Source organism: Poecilia reticulata, chromosome 9 (assembly GCF_904066995.2).
Source record: "Poecilia reticulata chromosome 9, P_reticulata-male-v2, whole genome shotgun sequence".
In the NCBI taxonomy this organism is placed as follows: Eukaryota; Metazoa; Chordata; class Actinopteri; order Cyprinodontiformes; family Poeciliidae; genus Poecilia; species Poecilia reticulata.
Window position 1 is genome coordinate 21,812,350 of NC_088838.1, and position 25,907 is coordinate 21,838,256.

Consider the following 25,907-nt stretch of genomic DNA (forward strand, 5'->3'; position numbering starts at 1 on the left):
AAAGACACCATGGTTTACCTTTCAAATTTTAAATACTATAGTTGGCAAGTAAATTCTATGCATATGACCTATTGAAAATTATCTATGCATATAAATAAGTAAATAAATCCATCCATCCATTTTCTTGCACCCTTGTCCCTTAGTGGGGTCGGGAGGGATGCTGGTGCCTATCTCCAGCTAACGTTTCGGGCGAGAGGCAGGGTTCACCCTGGACAGGTCGCCAGTCTGTCGCAGGGCAACACACAACCATGCACACACACACTCACACCTAGGGGCAATTTAGACAGAACAATTAACCTAACAGTCATGTTTTTGGAATGTGGGAGGAAGCCGGAGTACCCAGAGAAAACCCACGCATGCACAGGGAGAACATGTAAACTCCATGCAGAAAGACCGGGGCTGGGAATAGAAACCCGAACCTTCTTGCTGCAAGGCAACAGCTCTACCATTGTGCAGCCAAGTAAATAAATAAATAGATATATTATTTATAAATAATATGAACAATATTTATATTTTTATATGTAAAATAATATAAATCTAATTAACTAAACAGCAAACGGCAAAGAAATAAAGAAATAAATAGATAAAGAAAGAAAAAAGAACAAGAGAAGGAAAGAAACAAACAAAGGGAGAAAGAAACAAAAGAAAGAAAGAAGAAAAAACTCCAACTCTGGTCAGTAAAGAGATCACACCACCATGTGAGATGAAAATAGCAGTGTTATACCAAGATGCAAAATACCAAATTTTGTGAAAATTGTGAAAAGCAAGCTGCCTCTCATCAAAAATATGCTGAAATGTAAGTGTGTCCAACTAACATTGAAGAACTACTTGAGTCTCTTAGACATAAGAGGGCCCAGTGGCGCCAGTGCATGGCAGCCACAGCCACCAGGTCAGCTGTGGCTACTATCCTGTAGCTTGCCACCATCACTCATCATCATCCACCATTGCACCATCACGCACACACGCGTGCGTGAGTGTGTGCGTGAATGGGTGAATGACTGTAGTGTGAAGCACTTTGGGGTCGAAAGAACATGATAAGGCGCTATACAGGTACAAAGTCATTTACCATTCCTACTTCGAACTATAAGAAATGCATGATGGAAATTTCAAAGGATTTTTAAGTTATTTCCTTTCTGACCTCCTGGTATACTTTGATATAGTCTCCAGCCCATGACTACCATGGAGTTTTGCATGCTGACTTAAATAATAGCCAGGGAAAACCACAAACAGTTTCAATTCTTGACAAAGAGCAACAAGGAATTCTGTCTCACACTGCCTACATTTCTTCCATCTTCCTCAGCCCGTGGCTTCCGAGAGTCATGGGAAACTGGGTGCAGACCAATTACCTCACACTCAGACCATGCTGTTCATTTTTCATCTTTCATTACTGCATGCGGCAGTACTAAATCAATGCAATCAAAGGAGACAGCCCCAGTAGTCAGACAGACAGCAGAAGACAGATAACCAGAATGGATGATACAAACAAGAACAATGTAAAGAACAATAATAAAATAAAAAAATAAAAAAATCACCCACACAAAAAAGGCAGGAGCTCACATATGCATTCAAATTTATGTGCGTATTTATATAAAGGACGCACACAGAGACACCGCCAGAGCCACCAGATGTATTTGCACTGTCTATATTTGCACATGCATAACGCACACAAATGCTGGTACATAAAAGATGAAAACCGACTCTCATAAAGAGCAGGATATTGGAAGCAGCTGTGAAAATGATCAAGGGGTGACATCAATAACAGGACAGTGCACACAACACAGGAGGCAGCTGCATATTAATTGGACAGGCATCCCATTAGAATTGCTCTTAGCAGATATTGTCTCCTTAGAGTGGTTCCATTCAGACACACAACACAAGGTTGGATTGGAGAAGGTGGCTTAGTTGGATGAAGGGAATGTTAAATAGTTGAATATCAATCACGGCGAGCACTAAAGCAAAGATCATGTTTTTACCCCATATGTTCAACAGAAGTATCCTAAAAAAAATGTAATATCAAAAAGTGAAACATATGTCACTGCGCAGTGTGACATTTTTCAAGCATTGTTTGTTTATTAGTTTTGATACTAATGAATGTTGGTGCGAATGAAAATCCAAAAAAATCATCTTATCAAAATTTCAGCATTGCTTAAGAGTAATATGAAATGTGTTTTATGATACAGAAATATAGACCTACTGAAAAGTATGTCCATATACGTCAGGATACCTGGACCCTATACTCGGTAAGACAGAACTTTGATCTAGCAGCAGGTCAGATGCATCAGGCAATGATGGTTTTAAATTACCTGGCTGTGCAAACTTTGGACTTGATAAAACAAGAACCACACGGTGTCTACTAAAACATTTTTTCCTTCCTCTCAGTTTTTCTTTGAGCTGCTTGGATACAGAACTGTGAACAGCCAGGTTCTTTAGCAACCCCTCTCCTCAAGGAGGGCTTACTTTCCTTGTGGAGAACGATTGTCAGCTAGAAACATTTTATGCCTACCTCATTGTTCTGTAGGTAGGAGCATAAATGTTAATCACCTCTACTAACAGACCTGAATGCTTGGATTGTTTGTAATGAGACAAGAGATGAGTTTTGCTTTTAAAATTGAATTTATGAAATAAATTAGCTTTTCAATGACACTTTCCCTAATTGTATGGTGATGTATTTTGTGCCATAATGATAAGGAACAGCAATGTCTGTTGTGGAGTTTACAGTTCCCCCTTTATTCTTCAAAACATGTTTATAAGATGCCATTTCAACATCATTATATTGCTGCAGAATGAGTTTCTAGAGGGCGTTTTTAGATCGAGGAACATTTTGTATACGACTATTTAATGACAGAAGAACACATAAAAATGACACCCTGAAAAACCTAAGAAAACTGAAGAGAGAAAACACTGTCTACTGCACAGACCTGAGGTATATTTCTACAGAACCTGGAAAATTATTGCTGAGAAGTGGTCTCATAACCCCAACCTCCATAAGGTAGAGATGGGTTACTTTCAAAGATATTGTAGGAGAATAGTTGGTCTTAGAAATTATTACGTTTATTGTCTTTTTCACATACACATACATCTCTTCGCATACATACGAAGAGATGTATGCAAATCTCCTCGTACAGTTTGTCTCGAGTTATTTTAAGTTACTCGTAGTTTTTGTTCCTGCCATATTTTTCTGAGTCTATATGATCAACTTCTAAAATGTAGCATTACCATTTCCAAAAAAAAAAACTAAAAAAATCTAAAAGTTTCTGTTTTTGCATGTGCATATTTTTAAGAAACCCAAACAGAACCCTAAATGAGGAGCATTTCTGTTCCAGTAAAGCATTAAGACTTCAGAGGATATTACTTTTAATTACTGCTGAGTCTGCCAACTATAATCACATACGACCAATGAATTTATCACAGTTTTGCAACATTAATGGATCTTACCTCGGGCTAATGAGGCTCTTGCCAGAAAAAAATAGATAATGAGAGCTTTGGAATACATCTAAGACTTTTTAAATCAAGGGAAAAAAGTTCTTAAGTCTTCATGTCTTACTGAGGAACTTCTGGAGAGGTAAAAAATAGGACAGAAACCAGCTATCTGAAATCCACTACAAAGATTCTGGAACCATTAAAGGCTTACCCTTACACCTCTTATCCATCCTGAGGCTATTCTGCTGCCTGCTAATAGGTCACTGAGTTCTTCTTTAGTAATGAAGTCAAAAGGTCTGGTTGGGTGTAATGAGACAAGGTTTGCGGAGAAAGGATACAAGCACGACAACTAAACACAGAAGCAAAGATGTAAAGGGAAAAAACCCGCAGAGTGACCACTTTAACAAAAAGCTGCCAATGAAATTGGAGATGTACAAATAAGAAGTGAATAACACAATTAGACAAACAGGTTTGCGAGTGTTGGACATGTTGCGCAAGTACAAGCAGAATCTTCCAGGCATTTTGCTCAATCAAAAACATATCAGCATATCAAAAGGCCTTTGATGATACACTGCAGCTGCAGCCTCTTCAGAAAAGATTAATTCTGCTTGTTTAATTAAATCTGAAAGTGCAGCATCTACCGCTAAAATACACCTTAGTGTCTGGACCTGTTGGATGCAAATGCTTATCAAAATGCACATAGCCTCTCTCATTTCAGCTCACTGGCAGACCTGATGAGACGAGCTGAGGGAATTGTATTCTGGATCAGGAACGGGAACATTCAGACTGGGTGGTCTTCATATCTACAAACATACTGGAGGAAGCGCACATCACTGCAGCTATTCACAGCATTATAGGATCTGGCATGTAGTAGAAGTGAGCCTGACAACCTCTGGCAAAATGCCAGGATTGATGATCATGTTGTAAGGAAAATAAAAAGCAGAAGGAGGATTACTAAAGGCAAAAATAAAAAATAAAAAAATACTTCACAGGAGCTTGGCATAACGGGGATGTATAAAACTTAAAACATTTTTGTAGGAATTTCCCCTTTTCCAAATTAAGGAAAGCAACATGAGTAATGGAAGTAAACCCAACATCAATGTTTGTTGTTCAGGTAGCGCTTATACCTTATGCTGCCGGGAAACACTGAATAAATTAAAAAACTATCATCTTGCATGGAAGCAGAGACTGGGAGAAAGGTTCTTGCATTTTCAAATTTCAAAATGATCCACTTGTGATGTAGTTTATTATCAGACTTTAATGCAATAAGCTTATGAAACCTTAAATCAAATTTATCAGCAGAAGTCTCGCTTCCACATTGTGTTGATCACTCCTGGTAATGTAGAAAAAGGATTAAAATAGATGTATTGTTTATTTTATTGAATCACTGGTGGTGTACTGTATTGGATTGTACATGTTTAAATATGAACTGGGTATTTCTGACTAGTAGTTGAACTGAATTCAAATGAATAAAAAGATTTTCAGACAAATCTTTATCAGTGATTCAGATAATTGTAAGGAGAGCTGCATATATTAAACATGTTTTTTTTCCATTTTCCTAAGCTTCATGTCATATGTGTAAGAATTACTGAGCAACAGCAGAGTCTGAATAGCTATACTTAAGTTTAAAAGTATTGTTCATGTAATTTGATAAAAATCTCCAGTCGATTACCATAAAGTAATACCCCCCTCGTCCTTACTCATCCATCTCTGTTTCACACATACTGTCACACAGTTACATAATCACTTTCTTGCTCGTGTCATCCATCTCTAACTCTGCCATTACCTCAAAACACAAAGACAAATCTGAGTCACATCACCAGAATCTCATGCAATCTGTTATCGGATAAAACTCTGAGGGTCCGGATCAGATGCATTTGCATGCCTTTAATTAGCGTGATTTTTTTGCAAACAAAGACTCTACTGTGCAGATGTATTGTGAAGATTGCACCAGCGGTGCACAGGCAGCACAGAACATAAGCTCATATGTATGCAAATCAGAGACATTCCATTCTGGCGGCGGGAGAGGAGTGTTTTGGGTGTTAAAAAGTAGGAGAACCCAGCTTACGGCATTGCAGGACAGAAACACCATCTTAATACTACTGCAAGTCAAGGAAAGTGAGATCACCAAAACATAAAATATTAATACATAACTGATATAATCATTCATACACGAGGAATTATTTATAAATAGAGGTTTTCTTCAACCTGAACGCCCAGTTAGCAGTGGCTGAAAACTCGCCGTGGACTCATGTTAGAGAGACTGTATGAGATTTTCATTTGTAACAGGTGAACACACTGATGAGCAAATCTGTGCTTCAGGGTAGAGAGAAATGGAGTTTCTGAACCAGCACATTTTTCATTTGCATTAACAGAACTGCATCTGGAATCATTTTTGAGATTCTGCAGCAGTTATTGAGCCTTGAGGGGTTTGCTAAAGGGTATTTTGGTCCAGATGTGTCATAGATGTGTTGATTTTAAATATGCAAGCATGCATTTAAACCTTATAGGCAGATATTATTCCTTTTGTTTTTTTTGTTTTTTTTCTAGAAAACATAACATTCTACATACCAGTCAATCAATTCCTGTTACAGTAAGAAAAAATAATTGAAGAATTGCTAAAAATACAGGATACCATAATGTTTAAATATTACAAATTTTGCTTCAAACACCAATTTAAAAACAGAGTTGGTTATTGTAATATCAAACCTAAATGTAATTTGAAAGAATGTATTAATGTGTAAACTGTGTTTAAATGTGACAATCTAAATCAATACACAAAGAACAGAATATAACCAAGAACTAAGAATATCAACTCAAATCAATTAAATGACGTAGAACTCCATTAGTAACAATCATCAACTACTAGAAAAACTACAGTGAAACCCCAAACACAAAGAGCCGTGGATCATGGCAGCCACACTGCTCGACTCAACCAGTTTCAGATATTATATGTGCATTTTTGTTCATCATTTAAAAAGTGTTTTTTTTTTCAAAAAGTTACAGAAATGCAAAAATAAATAAATAAATAAAAACACCCAGCCTGTGGCTGTAGCAGATTGTGGCAGGAGCGCAGTGAATTGTTTCACTGGTTCAATGATTCCCTTTAAGTGGATTTAAATGCTTTTATCAAACATGTCAATCAAATGCTACATCTTTTTTATAAGAGATCTTGAACAGCGACTGTGAGGAGTTTATTATGAGATTTGATAAATGTAACAAAAACAGTAGAAACAACAGTGAAACCAGTGCAGACATACCACTCAACAGAGATTATATAACCAAGTAAAAAAGTGAAGAGATTCATGCTCTGCTTAGATTAGCATTACCACATTTAGCTTTAGGTCCTCTACTCCCACACTCTTATAAAAGCTATCTCACATCATTCCACTCTTTCTACATCTGTCTATCTGTTATTCCACAATTTTTTGAATTATTTCTTTCTAACCTTTAACAAAAGCACATTTAGTCTTTAACAAAAGCGCCGTACTTGGATCACTTAGTTACACCAGACACACTTCATTCACCAGTTGGAGCCACCTGTTCTCCCCCCTTTGCGAATCTTCCCCTTTCCTCTTACATAAACAGACATTGCAATGTTGCAATGCACCATCAGGAACTGTTGTGCAACAACATTAAAAATACCTCAGGGTCGGTGAGGAGGAAAGTTGAAAACATAATATCTGAGTTATTCCAGTAGAGAGAATGGAGTCGTGAGGAACTGTGATTTGAAGGTAAAAAAAAAAATGCGCTGTTCAGACTTGGCTTTGTATGCATACTGCCACTAAAAAGCTTAGAGAGCAGTCAATAGCTTTCAGTGTGAAAATATTATTTTTTCAATCCCGTCTTTCTAAATAGGCAAAGTCAATAACAGCTATCTGTCGCCATACTTAAAATTAATATCAAAAATGTAGGAAAAGAAGATGTGGGAGGACATCTTCATTTTTAACTCAAGAAAATAAATTCAGTGATACATCCATCCATTGTCTTTACACTCTTGTCCCTTAGTGGGGTTGGGAGGGTTGCTGGTGCCTATCTCCAGCTAACGTTCCGGGCAAGAGGCAGGGTCAACTGGACAGGTCGTCAGTCTGTTGCAGGGCAACACAGAGACAGACAGGACAAACAACCATGCACAAACACACCTAGGGGCAATTTGGAGAGGCCAATTCACCTGACAATCATGTTTTTGGACTGTGGGAAGAAACCAGAGTACCCAGAGAAAACCCACGCATGCACAGGGAGAACATGCAAACTCCATGCAGAAAGACCGGGGCCGGGAATTGAACCCAGAACCTTCTTGCTGCAAGGCAACAGCTTTACCAACTGTGCCACAGTGCAGCCCAAATCAGTGATAGATATATACAAAAATACAAAATTTAAAATAACTGGCCTCTTTGTCTTTTTGATTGCTTTCAGATTTGACAGAATTAGCAAGAAAGAAAGAAAGTGTTATTTAAACCATAATTCGATCACTATAAGTCACCACAAGCCAGAAATACCATCCTGATAGGAAAGACAAGGAAAATTACTAGGGAATAAATCTGTATGTTTCATTGGGGTTGCAGTAACTATGTATGAAGGGAAAGTATCCTCAAAAATATTCATTTGGGCCCCCTCCTATTTACCATAAAAATGTACTTCCCTCAGCACTACTTCTATTGGTTTGGTTTGTGAAGGAAACTATTCCACTTGACTGACATGAGAATACTCATATGGCCAAAACTCCACTCCGTGTTTTCCTGGTCACCTACAACAACGGACTGCACAGGCTGCTGAAAGCTGGACAAGAAAACGTCAGTTGCATTGGCTGCAATTGAGATGATTGAACTGCAGATATGTGTGAAGTGTCTTTGCCGAAAGAAAAGTTAAACTTTTCTTTCGGCAAAAGTAGAATCAGGCAAGAAAACAATGTCTCAATCTTTAAGCATCTCTTGGATTCCTTTTTAATACACTGTCTGATCATGGCAAAATCATGACATCACTGCGAACTTGCCAAGACGTAGCTGACCACAAACCAACTGCCCAGGCAAGGACAGCATAAATCAGAGAAGAAGCCAAGAGCCCCTAGGTAACTCTGGAAGAGCTGCAGATATTGGCAGTTTGCCACAAGCATGTAGGATGAAGGTGCTCCACTAAGATGAGACCAAAATTAAACATTCTGGCCTACATGCACAACACTAACATGATGAACACCCCATAATATGAAATAGTGTGGTGGCCGCGTCATACATACAAATTGGAAGAAGAGGTTTATCTTCCAAGGGGACAACATCCATAAATACAAAGACAGAGTTATAACAGAATGATTTAGATAAAGCATATCTGTCTTTGATTGGCAGAGAACCAAGTTCAATTCAGAATTTTTGATAAAACTTGAAAATTGCTGTTCACATATGACATGCAATCTGACCAAGATGGGTTTTGTTGAGAAAGTATGTCCAAAAAGTTCAGTGTTGATATTTGAAAACATACAACGCCAAAGTTTGCACTTCTGTACACCTTCCAGTAATTGTTAAATCTATGACTGAAAACCTATATTTTCATTTATAAAACATTTCAAAGCCATGCATCAGTTTTCTTGTAGCTCAACAATTATGTTTGAGCTTCTGTCTATCGCAAAAATATGCATTAGAAAAAAAAAAAAAAAGTGAAATGATGACGTTGCTAAGCCTATTAGGAAATAAACTTCACATCATCACTTTTAAATAGTATATTTAAACATGCAACATATCTTTCTTGCATCAATGCTAACAATTACATGCAATTAATTTATTTAGGGGCAAAGGAGCCAATAAGCCCTAGAGATGCTTTCTCCAAAGCATTCTCAGAGGAGCTGTAATGCAATTTGTGAATGGTTTTCAGGGAGTTGAGTCCATAAAGCTGTACATGAGGCCAATCGGCCCATGGAGAAGGATTTTCTTGCTAATGAAGTGTGGAGCAGAGCCACTGAGGACAGTGTATGTCACCAGATTTACACCATAGTGGTCCTGTGATTCCCTGCAGCTGTAAAACAATGAGGATGTGATTGGAGTAAATTACGCTGCAGTTGTCAACATCCACACCACTCACTGGCGTCTCACGGTGGATTTTTTTTTCTTCTCTCTGACAAATTGTTTCTGTCTTTTACCCCTGGCTTACACATGTACAGGCTAGTTTTCTCCTAACCTCCTACGCTTACTTTATCTCTCTGTGACATTCACTCAGTCACTTTTTTCAAATGTCAAGAGACAACACAAGGGCATGACCACGTCACTCTCTGATTAAGTGCTCTTTCTACTTTCTTATTACTCATTTCCTACTGTGCCCTCTCTCACATATTGTCCTTTTTGCAACAACCTTTAGAAAAGTATTATCTAAAAATATACCTATAACTGCCTACAGAAACTTGTAGCATATATACATGGCAATTGTCTCGAGTACAAAGGTCATTTCTAAATGACTAAAGGCTAAAGTAAACACTTTTATAAGACTATAAACTAAGTATGTTTTTGACTTGAGAAGAAATGCCAAATGCAGTGGTATCTGTCAGATTTTCAAAATGCATACAGTTATTCAGACCTCAGCACATTCCTAAGCCAAACCTGCTAGTATGAATAAAATTACATTTTCATGATCTTGTGTCCTGAAATTTCCCCGAAATTTGGAGATAGATGGAAGTAAGATAAAAATGTGGAGAAAACATTCATAATATAAAATATAAGAAAAACCCTGTATGACAGAGACTGAAATAGGACATTCTATCAGACAGAAGGTGCGGCGAAATAAAAATGGCAGATAAACCTCGAAAATGACTCCTGTGACAAATTTTTCACAGCTTTATTGGTGCTCTGTGTAAGATGTCGCAGTCACAGTGGAAGGTGTAGGTAATGTGTTTATATATATATATACACATTTATATATATATAAATGAAAGCTATTTATATCTGACTGTTACATGTTTTATTCTTCAGAAAAAAAATCAAGATGTTGATTGTTGGTGAAAAATCCAAAGATTTCCATTCGCAAGATAAAGATTTATATTTTGCTGGTGGTATTAGATGCTCTAAGTGAGTTGCATTTTCAGTTGCCAGTTTTTTTTCTATTCTTGAATTGATTTAATTCAATTGTCTTTTTTTCTTTAATTTTATCCCTCGCTGAGTCTGTCATTGTTTAAGAATTAAATGACATGGTGATGATTTGCATGCAATGGAAAAATATTCACATTTTTAGCATGTCGTGTTGCAGACACTTCTTTTCATTTTATTTGGATTTTAGAATAATGCATATTGCAAAAATGTTGGCATGCACTTTTGTAAACAGGCCCCTGTACTCTGATACCCTCACACAAAGTCTATTGCAAATAGTCTTTAGCTTAATTTTTTACAAATATTTCACCATTCACCAATGTGTAATTTATTCTCCATATTTAAAACCAATCCAACTCTACTTATAAGCACTTTTAAAACAGCAAGACTGACCAACGTGCTAAACAAACATCATGAAAGCATCAAACATAAAGCAACCAGGCAGATGAAAGCTTATGTGCCATTTGGTTAGAGAACAAATAGTGTAGCTTCTTAGCTACACTGTTGTTGAGAAAGAACTAAAAGAAGCACTTTCTGAAGTTTTCCACAAATAGAAAAAAATATGTGAAAGGTACTCAGGTCAGATACAAACATTAGGCTGCTTGACTTTCATGCCAACTTCTATGTGGTCGAAAGATGATACTGTACAAGACCCCAAATAGGCTTTCTTTCAGCTGCTGGATCTTGCAAATCAGAGCAATAAAATGGGTTTGGAAAATAATATTGGAATAATGCTGGTGGCAGTATCATGCTTTGGGAATGAGCTGCTTCAGCACACTCAGAGAGCTTGAGTTGATGGGATGATGGATGAAGCTGAACACTTGGCAATGCAGGAAGAAAACCTGTGAGAGCCGGCAAACGACTAAGTGAAGGTTCATCTTACAAGAAGCTCTCATCACGCAGCCAGAATTACAATCGTTTGGATGAATATCCATGTGTTAAAATGGCCCAACCAAAGTCTGGACCTCATATTGACAATCTGTTGTAAGACTTAAAATTGGTATTTAAAGTCTTGAGACTATTTTAAATCAGAATCAGTTTGAGGTGCACAGAAATACCCTAAAAGACCTGCAGCTGCAATTTCATAAAAAAGTGCTTTTATTAATTGTCTTAGGGGATCTGTCTGAAATGCATGCTAATCTTTTCAAAAATGTATTTGTAAAAAATGTAGAAACAAACAACAAGACGTCCCTTATACTTAAGAGAAAACAGTTGGTGGTATGTAACCTAAAATCAAGAACAATGAAAAAACAAAAATGAAATCCAACCAGCCCATTTTTGAGTGCAGTTATAATTAAATGACCTCCATTTGTGCTGTGGACATTACCAATTTCAATTTGATCACTTGGCTGAAATAACCAGGTTCCTGATGTGTTTGTGAAGATAGGAATTTCTGAATTGCATCATGTCTGATAAAGATGCCAGAAGGAAGTCGTCTTCTTCTTGCAGAGGAAGAAGTGGAACACAAGACATACAGTAAATGAGAAAGCAGGTAAAAAATGGAATGGAAAAGGAGATGAAAAATGAAGAGGGGATGATTAAAAGGGAAGGTGTTTTGGAGGGAAAGGAGGAGACATAATTGGTTAGAAGGGGGGAAATCAGAGCTGGGAGGAGGGGAAGAGTGCAGAGAGGAACAAATATGACTTGAAGAAAAGGATGACGTGTGGGCGAATGCAACAGAGGCTGACAGACGGCCAGGAATAGAAGACTAATTAATAGTCAAAAAATGCAGGCAGGCAGGTGTGGAGAGAAAACCACAGCGAGGGGGAATACATGTAGTAGGTTTCCGTTATTTACTATAGTAAGACAGATTTTTTTTTTTATTTTGACTGAAAGAGACCACAACTGCAGAGAAAGTACAGGAATGGGGAGCGGGGATAGACGTAAAAAGGGAAAGACAAGTACGAATGGCTAATAGACACACAGAGCAGAGAGAGGGAGAGACACTGGAATAGAAATTATGTGAGAAAGAGCAAAGCAGAAACTCATTATCAAAAGGTGAGAAGAGGGTTTCCAAGGAGATTTCAGAAAAAGGAATTTGGAAGAGGTATTTGCCAACACATTATTCTTTTGTTCCTCACTGTGTTCAAGTTAAAATGCAAACAAAGTTTAATGACTCATAGGGGTCATTCCACTGTAACTTCCCTATCACATAGTATTAAGCAAAGTTATATGCTTGAAAGTTTGCAATGGGTGCAGCTAAAACCACACGTTTTCCAAATAAAGAACAGATTCATGGAACTCTGCATGCAGCCACCATGCTGGACATTTGACCCTCACCACGTATGTGCAACAGTGAAGCGCCTCTGCTTGTGAATGTTGTTGTTGAGCAACATGCGGCGGAGCAGTCGCGGCGAGTTGCGTGGAGAAAGGCGTGGGGAGATGGAGGACGGCGACCGCCGGTGTCCCCGCGGCCTCTCCGGCTGCAGCAGGTTCTCCCGCAGGATCTTCACCAGGTCTTCGTTCAGTCCGGAGTGTTTGGGCATGGGCGGCACTGCCAGGGTGTCCTGGTGGGCCACCCCTGTGCCTCCCTGCTGCGCCATGCCTACCCCGGCTTCACCACCACGGCCTCCACCAGCAGAAATGCGGATGGGACGTGGGGACCGTTGAGAAAAATGGCAAGAATAAAGAACAAATGCACTAGAGTCGTGCGTTTTCTAAGGAAGTGTCAGGTTAAATGATAAAAACAGCAATAATCCAAAAGTCCTCTCTCTGATAAAGTGAGGGGGAAAAAAATCTGCTGGTATTTTCTCAAACCAGCATCTCCTTTTTCCAAAGGCAAATGAATTAAAAGAGATGGGGAGCTCCCTTTCCTCCCTTATTCCCCATGAACAAAAAAGAAGCACAGAAGCCAGCTGCCTTTGTCTGCTCAACACTGGATGTCTGCAGTGAAAGTGTAAGAGAGAAGATGAAGGCAGGATGAAAAAAAAGGGAGGGAGAGAGAGGGATGCAAAAAGCAGGGAATTCCATATCTAGCTCTCAATCCTCCAGACCTGCAGGAGAACTCCTCCCAATCCAACAACATAAAGCCCAGAAAGAGTTGAACTTCGCTAATTCAGTCTATTTGAGCCTGGACCTGCCTGGCAAAATTCAATAGAAACACATGCCTTAAACAATAAAGAAAAAAAAACAGAAAAGAAAAAAAAACACATCCCAGTATGACCCAGTCCAGTTAGGTCAGCAGAGTGCTGGTCCGTTCAGTCAAAGCAATTTCTCTTTCCCTCCCTTCTCTCCCTTCACTGAGAGAATGACTGCTTACTGCAGCCAGTTTATAAGCTACTGCTCCTTTAGAGCTGAGCAGAGCATGAGTGTGTGTGAGTTTTTCAGAGAGGGAGGGAGTGAGAAAAAGAGAGAGAACGTCAGAGCGTACTTGTGTGTGTATGCAGAGAGAAGGGAAGCCGTGAGGAACATGGAGGGATGGATGAAGAGATGGTGGGCATGAGTGACAGTTTAAAAAAATTATCTTTAAAGGCATGCTTTATTCATTGAATTCAGTTCAGTAACCCCACACAAGTTTCCTTGTGTGAGAACCAGGACTCTCTGTATATTCACAAATTACCATTTCATTTGAATCAGTATTTGCACACAGTACTGAAAACAAGAACACATGCAAAAGATCTACCAAAACAAAAGTGACACCCACCCCTATTCTTCTGCTACTCCCTCATAGTGTTTGTTTTCTAGTTGCATATAAAATGTCCAGAGCATTTTATGGCTTCTGTGTTGTAAATGAGATCCTATTCTCCCTTAAGCTTGGTGTCTTGATATGCATAGAGCATTCGTTAAACCATTATTCTAACTTTTAAAAACGTTTTACATCCTTAAAAAATGTATTTTTTTATGGAAGTCATACAAGTATAGAATTGACATGAGGAGGCTTGGATCTTACCAGATTGTTATAGTAAGACTGCAAGAATCCTCTTTGGATATTAGAAAGGTGTAGATATTACAGCAGGAAAAAGTAATATCAAAATGAGATCAAATGAAGCACAGAGATGTAAGATGCTATTAAAAATTAAACTGCTTCTTCTGTGACATGTTAAGTTTTCCTGAATTCAGGCGCAAGAGAATTGGAGAGAGCAGAATTTTCAGCAGATAACAAGAAGGCTGACTGTATTAGAATGGAGTTGCCCTTTCTTTATCTTTTGAGGTTTCAACCTTTGGAAACATTTTCAAAATCTTTGAGTTAAAATAATGATTTGGGGAAATTATGGCTTTAGCTATATTTATGGTGCTAACTACATAAAAGATGTATAACCTTCCAAAGACAATTAAAAACACAAACTGATAGAAAATCACAATCACAAAAAACTGCTGAATGGCAATATTTGATAGGATATTACAGTTCAAGAGCTATTCATTGACGTTCAATATCAGTAATATATTTATTTGGAGAGTTAGCTGGATGCCAACTCGCTTATGATGTAGAACAACACTTGTATGTTTTAGCAGTTAAAATGTAAAAGATCACTTATAGTTATGGAGACTTTGTATAATTGTAATGTTAGAAAAATGTAATCGTGATCAAAAATATTTGTTCATTTATATGTCAAGTTTCAATAGCCAAAACTATCAAAACCGGTGTCCTGTTTTAACGTTCTGTTATCAAGGTTGCAAGCATCTAGTTCAAATAAATATGTTGCGCTTTGGCTTTCCAATAGTGCAGTACGATGCTACTTCCTGCTTAGTCCTACTCTTTGCAGTATTTTTGGGAAGCTGTCAGATATTGCCTGATGAGCAAAAGCAACTCCCAATGAAGCATTCCAGAAAGAACTAAAAATATAGCTGTAAAAACATAAACACTGAATCTCATTGAATACCATTTACATTCCTAAGCTTTATGGAAACAAGACTAATGCATTCCTTTTGCTTACCGTGGTAAGCACAGTGGTGATATGGAATGACCTCTACACCATCAGCGCTGGTGTTTACATGCTCACAACAATGTTAATGTACTGTAATTTACTTATGTTTGTGTTCACAAATGTAGTTCGGTATGTTAAAATGTTCACATCCGGAAGCATTAATAGTTCAGCTGATGTCAGTGGGAAATGAGCTTTGGAGTCACTTCTCTTCAACCTGTTTATGCAACAAACTCAGGAGTCAGGAAGTGAGCCAAGGTTTAGAAACTGCCCTCTGGAACACCACTTAAGTATTGCACCAATTCATATGGAGATATTTCCCTGACTGATTTTGAATCTGCACAAGTGATTATACATGATATTATAGATGACACTCACCAACATCAAAGGATTCCTTTTCTGTGACTAATAGCTCTCAGCCAGTCCATGGGTATCCTATTTTATCAATAAATGATGAGGGTGCAGCATCTAGAATTTTTGTGAAATTTGCAAACAGCATATTTAGATGCTGTATAAGGAAAGGAAAATCTATTTGATCCATGTGATACATGCTGAAATATTCTCACTCTTAAAAAGTAGGTATGTAGTAAAAACATTGAGTTAAAATTTTAGGTAAGCTTAGCTTTTATAAGTTATAACTTCTGTTTGTATAACATAACATGCAAGAATGTTTGAAATACAAAGTGAAAAGTTGGAACAGAAACCTGGAATTTCTCATAACATTACATCATTATAACAGTCTGGGGAGATTGCTGACCAGTTTAATTTTTTGCTGATTCAATATTAAATATATTTTTATGCAATAGAAAGATAATATTAGATATGAACACCGAGCTGAACTAGGAATACACTGAGAAAGGGTGATTTCTAAAAGCATCCAACACACTTTGTCATTACAATGTTGGTTAAAGGTATATTGATAATATTGTAGACTTTTCCGAACATACGGCACTCTCCATCATTATTGTTTGACAACCCCAGGAAGAATGTGGAAGGAGGTAAATAACTTCATTCACATTGTAAAATTGTACATTTAAATCCCTCATCAAGAAATAACTGTCAACAAAATCATTGGTGACACAATTGATGTCTGGTGGCATCAACAATTCAAGTCCCTTTTGCCAAAGCGACATGTAATGTAAGGATAGAGGGAGAGGTCATACACACCATTCTCCCTTCTCTTCAGTGGTTTAAACAAGCTACAAAGAACTTAAGTCTGACAACCTATGGCCATAGAAGAAGGTTGGTATTGTAACTTATGACACATTTCTGTCTTGATCTCTCTTTATGTTTTAGAGAATTATCCCACTGAAAGGTCTATTCTCATATTACTGGTAGAGTTTTATAAATCAAATGGTATGGTAATTAAAAAAATAGTTGCCTTGTACTGTATAGTTTGGACAGTAGGCATAAGGAGTATTTATATTTTAACATAAGACTGACACAAAGTGTTTTCAAGCTAAAAAATAAAAAAATAAATGTAATAAATAATGTACCAGCATCACTTTTCTCAGCATTAACACCGTAGCCTAAGTAATTTAATCACCACATAAATCTGCGGTTATAAAGATCTGAAAGGCTGGAATTTGATAATTAATTCAGCTACTTATTATCTGACCACCTAGGGGCACTCACGACACTAAAATTTCAAAGTTTCAAAGTTTAGCTTTAAATATAAAAAGAAAAATAAAACTACAGCAAAATGTATCATTAGCATTTTAAATGACAAGGCAACTGAGACATTACAACATGTGGTGCTACACATCAGGTAAACTCCACAGTATCAGCAAAACATGCCTGGACCATTAAGCAAAGCAATACCAAAGAGTTTACATAAATAATATTAGTGATGTAATTTGAAGGAAAGTAATTTCAAAGCAATTTGAAAGTCTCTCCTTTAGCTAAATCTGCATTTTCAGCTTTAAAAGGTAGGACTAAAAAGATCTTAGAGATCACATTTGCCATCGCTAATAATCAACTGGGTAAGTATAGCATTTAGTTGTTATACTATTGGTAACGTCCAAGATGCTCCTCAATGGTGCAGGCTCAATGGTTTTTGTAGATGAAGTTACATCCCCTACCAATCTCCTTACATCCTCCATGTGTTGCGGCAAGATAAAAATAAAACCCCGAAGTCTTCGTTCAACCTAGTGAAAATTGGGTAAAAGATAGAGGCTTCCAAGTCATGTCATACTGATACTTTAGGGAGACAGGGAGTCATGGATTACTGATCATCAGGTCCGAGAGACTGATTAACTTCAAAAAGTAAAGTCTTCTGTTACACGCTTTACTGCACTAGTAGTCTGTTTTGTATTTCTCATTTAGAAGAAAGAATGTCAGCTATTTGGAAATGACGTGGAAACTAGAGCGGGGATCTGTTAAGCATCAGATTGCAGGTTTTCTCCATCAATAGATAGCTTTGGTAGTTATCCAGCTATTAAAAGTTTGTGATGCTTCCAAATGGCTCTTAAATTAAGAAGCTATATACTCTGAGTTGTGTTGGAGTCTTTTACCTTGTTTCATCTGCAATATTTATAATATTAAAGCCAGGTCTACAGAAATCCCATACTCTTAAGCCGACACTGACACAAATATTTCTATCTAGATTCATACTTTTTTTCCTTTGGCATAATGCCGGTTAAAAATCCTTCCCTATTTACCTAACTGTTTAACTATTATTACTCCGGAGCAACTGCAGTTTTATTTGACACATGAGGGAAGTTTCACATAGTCAAAGCTGTGTTTGTAAACTTCAGCCATAATGTGGACATTCTGTAGGATCTTACTTTCAAGCTACATCAGCGAAACTGTGGAACCGTAAATGGAGTAGATTGATTACAAGTCTTGCTATGTCTGAGTAAGGCGAGTATGATAAGCTTCTCGGTGTCACTAAAGGAGAAATTTATAGGAGGAGCTGTGAAAGACAGACTCACATGACTCTCTAATCTCCATAAAGAGTGAGTCACCGTTGGCAATGATCTCTCATGCAACCGTCACTTAGATAACCCAAGCTACACAGAAATATGCATAGTTTTTACTTGTAATCTGAGTAAACACTGATGATTACAGTATGGCAGCTCATACTATAATTTCCCAATCCAAATTAATATTGACTTTTTTTTGTAAATTTGTTGGTCAACATAGTCACACCAAAATGTTATATTAAAACCCAATGACAACCCAAAAAATTACCACGCTTTTGTCAGAGCTACTTAAGTCTATTACTCTTTATCAGCCAGAAAACATCCATCACTAGACGTAATGTTTCTCAGATTTTATTTTATTTTTTATTTTTTTGCACTTCCTTTCCACACTTTTCCATTTGGCTTCTGCTTCCTGACTGATTTTCTCTTCCCCTCCTCTGCTTTATAAAATATTTCTCATAACCGCCGCTTGTTGCTGTGCATGACGTCCATGAGCATTTCCCCCTGGTTACCAAGGGCAACATAGATGGAGACGGCCAAGTGGATTTGTCAAGAACTGAAGGCTGGAAGAACAAAAGGAAGAAGAGAAAAGCCAATCTGCAGAAAGTGAAGGAGATCTATACACTCAAACATAGCTGTACAATGAAAATGCAGCAGAAGAAATAATTTCTTGGTGCTATGGACTAAAAAACTAAGTTTAGTTCCTTTAGTTTAATTACTTTTGCTATGGGACTGAAGTTAAATAAATGTTGCTGTAAAGCTGGAGTAATGCAAATTAGCACAGTGGGTCAGAAATCTTCCAAAGGACAGTTCTATCCATCGATTTCAGGTCAGCAGTAACATAACTTGATAGAAATTCAGATGAAGGCATGACAAAACACCTTAGGGAGAAAAACAACTGCCAGAGTCTCTGAACAACAAAACCAATTTCACCAATGCAGCATCTTATGTGGGAAAGAAATTGCATTTACAAATATTATTAATCTCAACAGATTGGGCGGTTCTCTTTTGGCAGCACACAGCATGCCGTCACCTCAGTGAGCACAGCCTGAAGTCTGGTTCGCTACTGGCAGAGTTCACTCACATGAGGCTGTCAAGGATGACTAAGATTTACTACATTTACCTGTTGCTATAGTTACCATTTACAGCATTCAGACATATGATGGGTTATGTGACAGTGCTCATGAATAAGTGCAAACTGTGTCACACACTTTAAAATCACACAGAGGATATCACTAGAAATTCAATTTTAACAAGTATCACTTGACAGGTAAGGGCTACTGTAGGTTACTGCAGGCCCTAATATAACTTCACTTACAGATAAAATACATCAACTCTCCTGATGCAACTTTGTCTCCCTCAAGTGGACATCTTTAAAAACTCCCTATCCAGGAAACTGGAATAATGTATTCAGACACAATTTGAGTTATTTTTTCTCAATTATTTTAAGAAGGTTCTGGGTTCGATTCCCGGCCCGGGGTATTTCTGCATGGAGTTTGCATGTTCTCCCTGTGCATGCGTGGGTTTTCTCCGGCTTCCTCCCACAGGCAAAAAATATGACTGTCAGGTTAATTCCTCTGTATGAATTCTCCTTAGGTGTGTGCGTGTGCGTGTGTGTGTGTGCGTGCATGCGTGTGTGTGTGTGTGTGTGTGTGTGTGTGTGTGTGTGTGTGTGTGTGTGCGTGTGTGTGTGCGTGTGTGTGTGCGCGTCCATGATTGTTGGTCCTGTCTGTCTCTGTGTTGCGATGCATTGGACTGGCAACCTGTCCAGGATGTACTCCACCTCACGCTTGTTGACAGCTGGAGATAGGCACCAGCAACCCTCCCCTCCCCACTGGGATAAGGGTGTAAGAAGATGGATGGATGGATGGATGGATGGATGGATGGATGGATGGATGGATGGATGGATGGATGGAAATTCAGGAAACACTGCAAAACATGTTAGCGGGGAAAAAAATCATTTAGCAAGTAATAAATTAATTTAAGAAATAAAATTAAATCATAATTAAAGCTCCACTCAAGTTGAAAGCCACAGAGTAAAAATAGGTATTTAAAGGCAGAAAATTATTTAAATGTGAAACAAATTACCATCATTGCTCCAACTAGTTAATAAAGCTCATGAGTCATTTTAAAATTTTAAGATTATATGCTGAAATTTATTATAAGCCAAGTCATTTTAATATTAGCCAATACATAATTTTTGCTTAGCCATTTTTTTAAATTAAAATAAAATTGTATTTCTTTTTTTCAAACAGATACATCTCTTATATTATTTTTTATATATTTTGCTACTGATCAAAATGCATGGATGCAAGAGGAGAAGATGCAAACTCCTTGCAGCAAGACCACAAGCTGCCATACAAATCCAGAACTACTTGCAACAGTGAAAACCACTGCGGCACCATGCAGCATCAGCAAAATGCTGTAAGTATTTATTATATTTTCTGAAGACTGAACGCAAAAGTAACAGATTATCACTGAGCTGCGGAACATGACATGGAAGTTATGTTGCAGCTGACAAATATGTGCATGTAAGCAAATAAAATTATTTACCGCATTTGAAAACACCGCATTGCTGCTAAATATTTACTTTAAAAAATACATTAAAAGTCTAATTCTTTATTAAGAGAATCACCTACTTCAGAAGCAGAACTTCCTGTGAAACTGGTCTACTACAGAAAATCATCAGTACACTGAAAAGTTCCGTTAGGTCCCAGCATTTTTATTTCAGACAGCAGCAAATTAGACAGTACCACAGAAATCACTTTTTAATATCTTGGTTTAGTTTCTACCTTTGGCCAACAGATGGCAGCAGTTGTTCAAAAATTATCAGAAACATGCAGCAAAACTTCTCATTCATGTCAAGGCAAGCTGTCCCCCATATGCTGCGCCCAACAATTATGTGGATGTTTATACTATTGCAACTTCTGTTACTCTTTGTCATGTAAAAATGCTGCCGTATTTAGACCTTGATCAGCCATACCTGCTATTTTATTCAGAGGAATGTAGTAGCACCACTGCAAAATGGCAACTCATTATTTAACATAAACATGAACAAACAGTGCCACTGTTTCCTTTTAATTTTGTAAACAGTGTGAAAATGTCTACACATTTAAATGGGGTTAATTTAAGAAATTTTAACCACAATTGCCAAATTAACTTGTTTTCTTTCAAGTGGAGGAAGGGGGTGTGGTTACTGCAAATGACAAATCGTGCCACAGTAATTATCAGCAGCTCCCAAGGGTTTCATGCAGAAAATAATGATCTCCATGATACTGCATTCTAAAAGAATTATAGCAGCTTTGCATCTCTACCCCACAGATAACGGCCTGGCAGAAAAAAGCAAAATTTTATCATCAAAATCATGTTAGGTGCAATCGTACAAAATGTCACCTGAAAGCAAAGAGAATGTGAGAACTGACATCGTTTTCACATTTATTCATACGAAGGAACTGATTGTCTCTTTCTAGGTCTGAAACTCCATACCTGAAAGGTATTTTGTGTGTTACCTTTAATACATGAATATATCTTATTTTTCACACTTTTTTGCATTTCTGCTTTCTATGCTTTCATCTCTTCATTAAACAATGAGCTACTATTCTGTGCAGCTGGTACCTCTGGCCCAACGAGAATATTTTTTGGACAGATTTTTGGCTGGAGCAGCAGTACCCAGCCCTCAGAGGGACAGTCGTGTGGTCCCTCGCCCATTGACAGTTAAAGGTCACACCCTTTGTCTCTGCAGGCTTAAAACACACACACATGCATTTTGGCAGATGTGCAAAGAGGTTCATGTCTACCAAAATAATTATGTAGCAGTGATGGCATCATTTGTTGCTCTGATTTCCAAAACTGTATTTGAGAATGCAAATTTCCAGTTTTATCTCTAATTAGCCAAATCTGTAAGTCATCCATGAAGTGCCAGAGAAGGGGAAGAAAAACTATTACTAATGTAAAGCATGCCCACTCAAAGTGAGTGTGCATCAAGACTGAATAATCACCCATTAAGCTAAAACCTTCAGGAAGTATTTCAGGCTTCACTGCCAGGAGAAAATGAAGAAATAATAAAAAGCCTGACGGGGATTGATTCAAAGGATCCACCAAAATCTCTTCGTGTGCTGAATGGTGTCTCGGGTTCGGTCGTGCTTGTTTTAGAGGACGGTGAGAGTTGTTATTTAGTGAGTGACACAGTGCCGTGATGAACCAGCCAGCCATGATGAGAGAAAATGGGTAGGGCGGGGGAAAGAACTGAAGGGGACTGATGGGGGGCGAGGGTGGAAAAGTTGCAGAACAGCTTGCCAAGCGAGAGGGGAGCTCAGAGCACGTTGTAACTGAAGCGGGGTGACAGCAAATGAAAGTGGATGAATACAAATGACCACAGGGACATGGAACAGGGGTTGAAAGGGAGCAAGGGTAGAAGAAAACGCAAGAAGAAAATAACTCATGGTGTTAAACACAGTGGTTCCTGGAAGGATGGCAGTTCTGCATATGAATATTTGCCTTATGAAGCACTGGACATAAACTGGACAATTCACATGCAGAAAATAGCATAGCAGTAATTAATGTGGTAAATAAAGGACTAAGCGTTTCAATCAAGACTGACAGGAGTCAGTAACTATAGCATTTCTGTAGATCGTGGCCTGATGTGAAGAATTTTTTAAAGATGCAAACAGATTTTATTTAGAGTCACCAGTCCTTTTCCTGCTCCACATAAATTCACACTTCCTCAACTCACACACATTTCCCCAGACTAGCGGTAGCAGCAATTAGCAAACACCTATCGGAACTGCGCCTCTGCTGAGCTTATTATACAAACTACAACACTTCTAAGAACAGTTGTAAACAGCATGGAAGGACAGCATGGAGAAGCAGTGTTGTGACGATGTGCTGAAGGGGGAGAGTCGGAAAGTGTAGGAGGTCCTTAAAGTGACAGAGGCCTATTTCAAGGTGCCAGATGCGGACATGATTTGAAGTCAAACATCTTTTAAGTTGTTCTTGATACATGCACTATTTTTATAGCAACAGAAGGTGACATTTACTTAATTGTGGTATAAAATGAGCCTGAAATAAAAAAAAATACATAATACTCCACCTGACGGCCTATCCTGATTCAACAGGTCAGGCTGTAATCAGTCATGTGTGTGGATAATCAAATTGAACCTACTAATAACAGGCTCAAGGAAACATGGAGTTTAACATGGCTTCAGAAATGGATTAATATAATGTAAAGATGTGTTTGTGCACCGACCGCTAGATTTGATCTTTCTGAACAATGCAGTATAAGAAACAGCACGGTACTATTTAATGTGGTGAATCAGGCAGTAGTTGTTGCTTATCATGACCTTCCAAGGTCAGATTTGGTGATGCATCAGTCTATTATCCAGAAATAGAACTTGGCCAATTTTCTATTGATAATTTCTTACTGGTGATCAGCAGGTCAAATACTGAAAAGTGTTGGTGTTCTTCCCCTGCTCATAAAAATCACAATGAATTCCTACTTTTTTTTCAAATTCTTTGATGCTTTTTCTTTTGAGTATGTGGAAAATCAGATTAAGGTTAAGGATGGATGCTTTGATCCTGCAGAATTAAGCAGCAGCTTTTTTAAGTGCTTTACGTGCTTGTTGCACAAAATGCTATTCTTTTTGTTGTTTTGCTCATTTCCAAACAGTGCTGGAAGATTAAAGTTGGTTAAAATGACAGACAAAAACAGAATTTGATTAATAAGAGAGATGGGAGGCGCCCCTGTAGTTTCCTTGCTATAACTTTCAAAACAAAACAAAACTTATCCTGAAACAGCCAGAAATCTACAATCAGCTAGAAAAAGCCTGATCAATACGTCTTTAGTCAGAACAATCCAGATTTCTTGGTTCAGCAATGATTGATTGTGTCATTAACATGCTTTCAGAAAGAACTTATTTTACATGATAATAATGTGCTGTTCATCGCAAGAATGTTGCACTTTATATCTACACCACACCCACCTCAAATACATTTTTAATACAGTATTTGAGGTCTCTATAAGGTCAGAGTAAGAGACTAAAAATGGCAAGCTTAAAATAAATTCTTTCAACAATAAAAAAAATAGATACTTTAAATAAGTTTATTCTTTGTTGTAAACAAAAAAGTCCTTAAATGAAACTCTAAACAAGCTGTCATACAGAGTTGATTAATAAGATCCAAAGATATACAACAGTAGTTAACATACACAATCGTATGTTTCAATATGTGTAATCCATTCAGACAAGGAATAAGCACCCCAATAATTGAAACTGTGATCCTCACATATTCATAGCAATGAACATTGGATATTTCAGTCAAATTCAGTTATTTCTGTGCAAATAATAGCCACTAGCCTACAGCAGTCTTTGAGCAAAAACCGCCTGCAGTCACATCAAAAAGTTATCAGACTGAACACAGGCCCCTCTGGAGACATACAGAGAGTGAATAAAAGATCAAGAACAGCCATGTTGGGTTTTTCTATTATGAATTTTTGTGTGGAGCTTGCGGCTAAGGTATTGTGAAGCTGCCTCTCTGACCAGGGATGTGTTAATGCTGTTAGTTACACTCTTGCCTATCCCATGATGGCAAGTCAATGTGTTAGTTGTATTTCTATAAGGAGTTTTCAACTGGTTGCTCTGAGGCAGAATTCAGTGATGTCTTGAATTACAACGGTCTAATCTTTTTAGTTGTTTAATAGGAAGGTCAAACTTAAAATTTCAGATGTATCCTAACAAAGGTTAATCATATAGAGAACCAAATCAACCAAAAGTAATCATATTAAAGATTTCCCATTGTAACCACATTGTAACCACACAACAAAAAAACTGCCTTTCCCAGACTTGCAGAAACTGCACGACAAATAAAACAAAAGACAAACAGCTGATATTTCCAAATATGCAATTAAAAAAGAAAAAAAAATTCTGTCTTCAGAGAGTTACATTATCCTCAAGAAAAATCTTTCCATATGTATTAGAGGTGTGCCAATCGATCAGTCACCGATCATACTCGGCCGATTTTCGTGAAAAAGTGCATGATCGGGCTCAAGTAATAGCTCAAGGAATGGCTCAAGGAATAGCCCGATCGGCACTGGCTCTTGAGTCAGTGCCAATCACTGGCTCTGGTTGCCGATACCGATCACCTGCATCTCATTTCGCAGCCTGCCTGTGCAGCTGGTCTCCTCTTTCCTTCACACTGCTCAAACGCGCAGCAACAAATCCTAAGCGATGTGGAACAATAATGCACTGAGTGAATGGGGAAGTTCGCGTGTTGTGGCAGAAAATTGAAGCACGTCAAAATGCTTGGTTACAGTTTGGCTACATCGAGGCTCACTGCAGTAAAAAAGACATATGGAGGATCTGATAGCAGGTAAAGCAGCGCACAGCTACAAACACTCACCCGGATTAGCATGACAGTCAGAAAGCTAAACAAATAACCCATAAAATTATTTAAGTCTTCGAGCTGCGATGTAAGACGCTGGTTCTGCTCTCGCTGTTGAACCGCTGCTACGCGCTATAGGTAGTAATATTTGACAGACGGAGTGCCGCTTCTGCTCCACCTGGTAGTGACTCTCACACCGAACCTCTGTTTAAAGCTGCAGCATCTAACTTAAAAAATACATTTTACATACGTATTAAAACTTT

General features: G+C 37.9%; 1 protein-coding gene across 3 annotated transcripts in view; it reads right to left on the reverse strand.

Annotated features, from left to right (window-relative positions):
• Positions 1-25,907, reverse strand: part of pde4d (phosphodiesterase 4D, cAMP-specific) — a 205,104-nt gene that overhangs the window by 88,207 nt on the left and 90,990 nt on the right. Inside the window, exon 1 of one of the 3 annotated variants that reach the window (XM_008418381.3) lies at positions 12,765-13,776. The exons of the other annotated variants lie outside the window; for them this stretch is intronic. Within the exon in view, the coding sequence (XP_008416603.1) occupies positions 12,765-13,027 (263 nt within the window). The 5' untranslated portion in view covers positions 13,028-13,776. Of the gene's footprint in view, positions 1-12,764; positions 13,777-25,907 lie in introns of those variants that run through there. 3 annotated transcript variants of the gene reach the window in all.